The sequence below is a fragment of the Fomitiporia mediterranea genome (assembly GCF_000271605.1).
Source record: "Fomitiporia mediterranea MF3/22 unplaced genomic scaffold FOMMEscaffold_4, whole genome shotgun sequence".
NCBI lineage: Eukaryota > Fungi > Basidiomycota > Agaricomycetes > Hymenochaetales > Hymenochaetaceae > Fomitiporia > Fomitiporia mediterranea.
Window position 1 is genome coordinate 164,323 of NW_006760389.1, and position 9,625 is coordinate 173,947.

A 9,625-nucleotide genomic window follows, 5' to 3' on the forward strand; every position below is an offset into this window, starting at 1 on the left:
AACAGTGTCTTTTCACTATAACTCAGTCAAATCTTGCTCAAATTTAATAATTAAAGTGTCTATTTGAAGCATACTTAAAAAACATGAATTTACATCAAATAATCACTGAATTCTGTGCAGAATTGAGTGAGAAATAGTTATTTTTTTGTTTTGTTTACTTTTGTGACAAAAAATAATGAATCATCAAGTGTGACAATACTTATGAAAAGGGCAGTAATAAGAGTAATGCTTAATGAGAGGTTTCACTGTATATGTCTTGTTTAAGTCTTGTAATCCATTATATTTACATAAAATAATTCCTTGAAAATATATTCTAATCACAATTCTGTTCCTACAATATATACTTATCTCTGTCATAAATAAGTATAAAATGCATTATATAGCTTACTAATACTTGTCAAATAGACAAGGGTATACAATTGTCTGTTTGTTTTTGTAATGTGTCTTAACCTAGCTAGCTTAATACTTTGACTTATTCTCTTGCCATATATCTGTAATAGACTAGGACAAATATGTCTCTAGACTGTACAATATACATTTCATTCTCTACTTTAGTTGTTGTACAGTTTTCATAAGTGTGTGAGAGAAATTATGCTTGAAACTATATACAGACTGAAAGTGTATCATTGTAGAAAACTAGTGTTATTGGTTGTAAGCAATTATAGCAAATATATTAGCAATATATAGTAATGAGTAGTACAGATAGTAGTGTATACAGGTTTTGAGTTAGTATCTTAGTATCTCAGACAAGTTGATTTGAGTTGTAGAAAGTGTTTCTACACTGTACAATGTGTACATTAGTATCAGATACAAAGAATAATGAAAGACATGTATAAGCTTATCTAATAAGAGCAAAATTGGCATTAGTTAGAGTATTTTAATATTAAATATTTCTTACTAAGGAAAAGAGGTCTTATATGCTTAATAACTTAAAGGAGGAATTCCTAATTGGAAAAGCTACTTTACTACATTGTTCATATTTCTTTCACACAGAACATGCAAAATTACTGAGTTACTACTTTTATAGTAATTTAAAATGCATTGTACATATAAGAGCAAAGCTAGTACTTTGTATTATACAGCTATTACAAGGAGGGATACTATAAAGCCATTTGATGTAAGTGTACAAACTATACCTCTCTCTTGACTAGAGTTATTTACATATACAGAAGATCTTAGAAGAGAAGCAATAATATTTGGTTATAAACAAGACTTCAACAAGCAATAACAGTTAAAACTTATCTGACCTAAATATGATAGAACTTAAAGGATTGAGACAATTATTCCAAAATGGAAACAATGGCCCTGTGTTCTATAATAACTGGTTATTGGAACAAGAAACTGCTGGTAATAACATAACAGGGGGACTTGCAATGAAGGAGTGGGTGGGGGAAGGAAAGTTCGGGAAAATAGGGGTATGTCAGTTACCCATTAAGTGGCAGATCGATGGAATACTCAAACTACTTTTGGCCAGCTTATTGAACGAGATGATGTTGTAGAAGGTGAGACATTGAAGCTTGCTGCTAAAGTGACTTGGAAGAAGAAGAATCCCGATGGTAAATTGAGGTCCGACGAGAAGAAGAATGAAAATGCCAAAAAGTTCGCAATTAAAGAAGCAAGGATTTTAGCACAAGTGAGACATAAACACGTGGTAGGCAGAGTAAGATTTTTACATATGTGTATAATGACCAACGTTTCGAAGATAAGATGCTACGGAGCGTTCGAAAACGATGATTCATGGATCATTGTACTCGAGTATGCTGGAGGAAATACTCTCCTTCACCGACTGAACCATGTTCAACGTGTCTCAGAAGAAAGCATGGCACATTATTCAAGGTGCTATTTATTGAGTGTGATCCCTGGAGACCATCCTTACAATTCATTTGGATCGAAGGCAGATATTTGCAGCGGTCGCATTTCTTCATTCAAAGGAAGTCGGGGTAATTCACAGAGACTTAAAGTGAGTTCTGAGTTCAAAGCTATAATGAGTTTTTACATGCAATATTTTAACCGTTTATTCGAAAAGACCTGATAACTTCCTTATAAAAGGCGAATGCAACCCTTTTAAGCCCTGTACACAGGACAGACTCCTCCTAAGTGACTTTGGATTGTCAGCAAATTCTTACATGCTTCCTTAGCTGCTTAGAAAAACTCTTCCTAGTGCTACTTATATTACAGAAGTAGATGAAATAAAGGTACAGTGTGGGACACCGCCATATATGGCTCCTGAAATGACCACCAAGGCTAAAGCTGAGACGTATACAGAAAAAGTGGATCTTTGGTCGCTTGGGTACGTACTGCTTTTGTATATTTTGATTAGCATACAGCTCCCCTCTTTGTAGGGTGCTTGTATTTGAGATGGTTACCGCAATGAGCGTATATAGCAATGTTCATGCGCAGGAGATTGCCAAAGGTACACCTGTTAAGTTCAATGAGTACAATGTCGCCAGTATCATCACCGATACACACGTCGAAAAGCATGTATTGCCTTATTGTCGATATAGAATAGATGACGACGGTGAGTCAGGCACAAATTAATTCGGGTGACAACAGCTGCTATATTTGACACTATGATATAGGAAAAGAAATTTTGCAGCACTGCTTAAAAGTTAATCCTTACCAGAGAAAGTCTGCAGAAGAGCTTCAAAGTATGGCAGAAAAGGTCTGATTACAAGCTTGTACATAACAATAGATACCCAGATTAAAATGACTGCTCCCTCATTGTTATTTTCAGTGGTTCGAAACTAGCAACAAGGTGCCCTGGAGTGGTGACAAAATGAAGAACTGGAAAAAAGGTATAACAAAAATTATAGCAGTTAAAGCAGTCCGGGAAAAATTTGAAGAAAAACGGTCAGAAAGGAGTAAGGATAGTAGATCAGCAGATCCCAAGAGTCATAAGGGCAGAGCTGTGACTGACTCTTACAGCAGTAAGGGCAGGACAGTCAGGACAAAGGGAACAGATGGTAGTAAAAAGAAATGATACTTGACAAGCTACACTTGAGATACTTCATATTTCTATAATGTCTTAGATATATTCTTGAGTAATCAATAAGTAATGAAATAGTTATTGTCAATTGACAGAGATTGTGTAACCTCCCAGGTTACACACGTGACTTTAGATACATATAAAAAGGGCTATTTGTAGATACTTAGACCTTATCTTCGTACTTTGCTTCTGTACTTAGGTCACTAGTCTCAATCCCATACCATTGCCCGTTCCGTGTTCCTGAGTGAGGCTCCGGCCTTACACTTTTTTTGAACATCGCTTTGAATTGGTGATTCTCTGAAGCTATCTACTCTACGCTCTACTTGTGCCACTTCACTGTCCTTTACTCGCACATCTACCATATCCTGCACATACACAGTACTCTACAACGATACCCTAATTAATCACAACCTTTATGACCTTCTTGCCAAACACCTATTCATCTCCGAACGCTCATCCTGTGGAGTTCGCGAAGAGGGCAAGTGGTCGCGTCAAAGTCGCGCTTCATTGCGAGTCTTGCCATGTGGTCACAATCAAGATTCTGCTTCTCAAGAACGCTTCCTTCCTGCCACTCTATGAACACTCGCGCGACCGAGACAGAGGAGTACCGCAATGGAATAGACTGGGAAATTGTCATTATGATACACTGTCCATTATCTACAGGCTTGCTTATGCTCACGCATTTCCTGTCATTCATTGCGAGATCAAGCCGGAGAACATTCTCATTGCAAATCTCAACCCTCCTCATATTAAGATTGCAGATTGGGGAACTGCAGATTTTGCTCCACCTGAACAGCGTCTACAAATAAGTTGTGGAAGCCTGCACTATGCTAGTCCTGAAATCGTGCAAGGAGAACGCTTGCCTGGTACTGTTACTGACATCTGGAGCTGCAGTGTAATTCTATTCGCCCTAATGACTGGTCGTCTTTCGTTTGACAGCATAGTATTCGAGCTCTTCTTTTGAAGGTTAAGAGTGGAAGATTCGAAATACCTACTTATGTCTTCCCTGAAGCTGCCGATCTGATTCGTCGTATGCTTGTCATTGATGTTGTAGCAGACAGTACTTAAACTTTGCTAAGGTCTCTGCACGTTCTCATCAACAAGGTAAAGTCTTCCTGGACCCGTCACTGTGTATTGCTCATCAACAGCTATACCTATACTTTGCTCAACATTGTCTAATATCTGTCTCAGAGAAGGATCCTCAACCTTCAGCTTGTTGGAAGGCATTAATATACTGAGCAGAAAGACCTTGTTCTGTCTTTCCTGAGACAGCTGATTTGATCTGTCCCACATCTCTCCTGAGACAATCGATTTGATTCATCATATAGTTCTGCCAGCTTTTAGTTTCTAGTTTCTGAGAGTATAAAGTCCCTTTCCTGTCCTACTTCCTAGAGTATAAAGTCTCTTTCCTGTCCTGATTCTAAGAGTATAAAGTCCCTTTCCTGTCCTGTCCTGTCCTGTCCTGTCCTGTCCTGTCCTGTCCTGTCCTGTCCTGTCCTGTCCTGTCACATTCTGTCCTGTCTACTAACTAACTGTTAACAGGAGTACATTGCCCTTCTAGTATATACACAGACCTACTATTACTTTTACACACTCTGTTTTACTTATACACTACTAGAACTCTTATTACCTCTAACACCTAGCCTATCAATTTTGTCAACTGTGTCATTTAGCTCCTTCAAGCAACAAGTACTAGTATAGTTAAAGAGTTGTTAATAGTCTCTTTATTATACACTCTACTTTATTCTACCTTTTATTTGTGTCTCTTACTTAGTTGTGTACAAATACAGATACTTGTAGAGCTTAAGAATGTTAACATTCTCTTTATTATACACTCTTCCTTCTACATATAGTATACTGTCTAGCATCTTTATGTCTAGCAAATAATACTTAAACTCTACTAAAGATTCTTGTTCATCTTTGTTAATGAGTTAGAGCCTTTAATATAAGTTCTTACAAGTTTATACAACTACTTTACAATATTACTAATTGTTTTCAGTAAAAAGAATTAGTTATACTAACACAGGATGTTGTAATAGTCTGAAGTATGTTACACTCTAACTATGTATTTTTACAACTACAATACTACCCTTTCTACTCTATACATTTTATTAGTAGATTAATAGTAGTACTAACTTGTAAAGGGTTATTACTCTTACCATTCACAAATAACTACTATTACTTCTGTTTCTATTAAAGGTTCTTGTATGTTTTTATTAATGAGTCAAAGCTTTCCTAAACTTATAAATGTGTGTTCCTTATTAACTGTTTTTTACTCTTATTATATTTTCCATCCTCCTCCTCTACTATAACTTTACTTTTCTCTTCTACTTTTTTACCCTCCTATTTACTTCCTACCCTCCTTTTTATTTCTTCAGAGTAGGGAAGAGTGTAACCTTCTAGGTTATATACATAACTTTAGATACATATAAAAAAGTCTATTTGTAAATACTTAAACCTTATCTTTGTACTTTGCTTCTGTACTTAGGTCACTAGTCTCAATCTTATATTATTACCTGTTCTGTGTTTCTGAGTAAGGCTCTAGCCTTGCAGATTAAAGTGTGTAAGTTTTTCTAACTAATACAATTATTTTTCTCTAACTCTTCTTAAATAAGATACTCAAATTAGATAAGTTATAAATTACTGAAACTGTTTGAAATGTATTAGTATTGAGTCTGTATGTGAGTCTACACAACAGAAAATTTGTAAGAGAATTCTTAATAAGAAAGAATTAGACTAGATACTTATAAAATGAACAGGAATATAATTGTGTACTAGATAAAGAAACACAATAGGTAGACTACTATAGGAATAGTAGAGTAGATCAATTTATGTTATTTAAAAAGATAATAAATAACAAAAAGAACTTAGTTTTAAAAAGAGTATTTATAAAGACTATAAAAAAGTATATTTTATAGTTAGTAAATTCTTTACTAGTTAGTTACTTTTAATAAACTGTACAATCCTATTCTACAGACATAGATTAATACTATTAGTATGAAACAAATTTATTGTTGATTTACCTCTAAAGTGTAAGATAATAACTTGATTGACTCACTTAGACTTATTTAATTACTAAGATAACTATTTTATTTTATTTCTTAAGTATACTTTTACTAATTATTATTTTAAAGATAGACTTTAAGTATTAGTAGTAGTCTTAACTAAATGAATTTTATTAATACCTGGAATACTATTAGTAAGTCAATAGAATTTTATACTTGATACTCTGTATTTATTTATATATTTATATATAGTAATTTCTAAAATATATAAATTTTATAAATGTTTAAATGTTTTAAGATCTATTATAAAATAAAAAGGACTTGTTAGACTTACATATAGTATATATAACTATTAGAATGTATTAAATAGTATGAGACTCTTCTGAGAAAAAATGTGTATATTTAGTATTACTGACTCTAAGACTAATACTAAGAATAAAGAAATTAACTTAATTTAGATAAAAAGTTGTATTTACTAGTATAATATTTTCTTATAAAAAGGTATAGTATCTTACATTTGTGTCTCAGCTGTTCTAACATACAAGCTTCTCAGATAGTAGAAATAGAAACTGTTAACATATGTAGAACTCTATAAAAAGTTATTCTATAGTAACTTATAAGTAACTTGTATATGAGTACAAACAGGTTGTACAATCTTATAATTGAGAAGTGTAGGATATATACATTTCTTTAGTATAGAGTATATTACAGACAGTGTTCTAATAAGGAGAAAACCAGACAAAGTAGCTTTAACATGTTAAAATATTATACTTACAATAGTACTACTTTAATAAGTATTACACATATTAAATACTTAAAAGTATTATTATAATTTGGAAGTAAGAGTTCTTTACACTTTTACTTGTAAGACTTAATTAAATATAGTGTTAGAAGGTTAGATTACTTATGTACAACTTAGCTTCTAACCTTTTTCTTAGTATTACTATATTTCTAAGTCTACTAACTAGTAAAATTACTCTTTATAAGACAAACAATGTTACAACTTTAACAATCTATACATGTTGATTAGAGGATCAGGTAGTTGTACCTGTTTTAGAGTAACAGATTTAGGTGTTTATTTATTTAGAGAGATAGTATTAATACACTATGAGTGTGTAATTAAAAGTAAAGTAACTAATTAATTGTAATTAGGAGTAGTAAGAGTAAGTATTATATACAGGTTGTAAGTTAGCACCTTAGTACTTTGGATCAGTTAATTTATCCCTGTAGAAGAGATTTTAATTAAATATGTACAATACATGTAGTAGATACAAAGAGTCACTATAAGTAATTAATTCTATGTTATAGGAGCAAAGTTAATATTAGTAGGATATTTTATATTCACTGCCTTCTGTTTAGGAAAAGGTACATTACATATAATCTTAAGAGAGTATTTATAATAATGGTAAAAATACTTTACTACATTACTTAATATTTCTTATAAACCTAACATACAAAGTTGATTAATTACTGTTTTACAGTATTCAAATACACTTCATATACTTATGTAATTGATTTTATCAAAATATGAGTATACTCAGTACTATGTACTTTGTAGTTTATCTAGATATTATTAGAGGAATATTTTAAGGCTGTTTTGTAGAAGGATACACATTAAATATCTTACTCTATATAAGGCTTATTAAGAGCCAACTGTATTAGTCTTTCATTATTGTCAAGACTTCAACAGAGAGTAATACATTAAAATTGATTAATTATAATAGAACTTGTAGGCTTAAGCTAACTATTTAAGAATAAGAGTAGTAGTCCTGTCTTTTATAGTAACTAGTTATTAGAACAGGATAATGCTAACAATAATGTAACTGGGAAACTTACAATAAAGAAGTAGGTGGGAGAAGGAAAGTTTAGTAAAATTAGAGTATGTTAGAATTCTTACTTGATTATTAAGAGAAAGATCAAAGACACACTCAACTGTATTTGACTAGCTTATTAAAAGAGATAATATTGTAGAAGGTGAGATATTAAAGCTTACTACTAAAGTGACTTAGAAGAAGAAGGACCCTGATAGTAATATAAGGACTAACAAGAAGAAGAATGAAAATGCTAAAAGGTTCACAATTAAAGAGACAATAATATTGTCTTAGGTAAAACACAGACACATAGTGTGTAGAGATTTTTAACTCTTAACATATGTAGATAACACTTAATATTTTTATAAATAAGATACTATAGAGTGTTCAAAAACAATGATTTGTTAGTTACAGTTCTTGAGTATGTTAGAGGAAATACTCTCCTTTATTAGCTTAACAATGTTTAGTGTGTCTCAGAAGAAAGTATAGTGTATTATTCAAGGTGTTATTTGTTAAATATGATTTTTAGACTTTATACTTACAATTAATTTAGTAATTGAAGGCAGATATTTGTAGTAGTTACTTTTCTTTATTTAAAGAAAGTTGAGGTAATTTATAGAGACTTAAAGTGAGCTATAGTTTACTAGTCTATAAGTTATAATAAATGTTCTCTAATAACTTTTATGAATGATTTGATTAGACTAGAAAACTTTCTTATTAAAGGTAAATACAACCTATTCAAGCTCTGTACAGAGGACAAGCTCTTACTCAGTAACTTTAGGTTGTAAGTAGACTCCTACATCTTTTATGAACTAGTTAGAAACTCCTTTCTAGTACTACTTATATTATAGAAATAGAGGAAATATAGGTAAAGTATAGTATACTACTCTATATGACTTCTAAAATAATTATAAAGGTTAGAGAAGAGATATATACAGAAAAAGTAGATCTCTAGTTCCTTAAGCAAGTACTCCCTTTCAGATATTTTAACAATAAGTAATTTTTTACTTTATAGAGTACTTGTGTTTAAAATAGTTATTATAAAGAGTATATATAGTAGTATTTATATATAAAAGATTGTCAAAGGTAAACCTGTTAAGTTTGACAAATACAACATAACTTGTATTATTACTAACATATATGTAGAAAACTATGTACTATCTTTGTTACGGTTCTCCGCTCTCGTACCTTCAGTTCCGAGGGTTCCGCACCCTTCCGTACCGGAACTCGGGACTTCCGTCCCTCGGGGGCGCTGTCTATGAACTATATGCGTGCTGACTCTTGCCACTACCCTTCCTTACTTCATCATTCCATTCCTTTGACCACCCCTTCATTCTTTGTATCATTCTATGGTCTCTTACCCTTTATCCATCCCTTCATTCTTTGTACCTTTATCTTTGACATTCCTTTCTTTCATTCTTCGTGGCTCATCATTCTTAGTGGCTCATGCTCCCTGAGTGCTCTTGTGTAGTTTAGTATATATAGGCGTACGAGATCAGACTGGTCCTGTAGTCTTGATCTCGTCTACTCCAGGTAGTCCTGTACTCTTAGGCTCACTCTATATACTCTACTCTTGTCTCACTCTCTCTCTCCGCCCGTTCCGCGAGTTCCGACTACGTTCCGGTGCTCGCGTTCCGTATTTCTGTTGTGTAGGATAGTTGTAGCCTGGGTCCCCTCGCTGAGCCTTCGGGTCCCCTCTACGCTGTCGCTGACATCAGATCAAGACTCCCCATTACCACCCTACGACTCTCCTACGTTTCGGGCATCGGTACTCGCCGTTGCGTCGATCTCTTTCCTTTGTCCTGACCCTTTTACATTCTTAA

At 33.0% G+C, this 9,625-nt stretch overlaps 2 protein-coding genes across 2 annotated transcripts; both read left to right on the forward strand.

Moving 5' to 3' along the window:
• Window positions 1-1,373: 1,373 nt before the first annotated feature.
• Window positions 1,374-2,668, forward strand: FOMMEDRAFT_153749 (kinase-like protein; the record flags this gene model as incomplete). The annotated part of the gene is made up of 6 exons (XM_007264397.1): window positions 1,374-1,415; window positions 1,475-1,633; window positions 1,703-1,960; window positions 2,202-2,290; window positions 2,343-2,518; window positions 2,580-2,668. 6 exons carry the CDS (start codon window positions 1,374-1,376, stop codon window positions 2,666-2,668), a joined length of 813 nt encoding a protein of 270 aa, XP_007264459.1.
• Window positions 2,669-3,401: 733 nt separating this feature from the next.
• FOMMEDRAFT_81413 (kinase-like protein) lies at window positions 3,402-3,950 on the forward strand (the record flags this gene model as incomplete). Its single annotated transcript, XM_007264398.1, has 1 exon — window positions 3,402-3,950. One exon carries the CDS (start codon window positions 3,402-3,404, stop codon window positions 3,948-3,950), a length of 549 nt encoding a protein of 182 aa, XP_007264460.1.
• Between the last annotated feature and the right edge of the window lie 5,675 nt (window positions 3,951-9,625).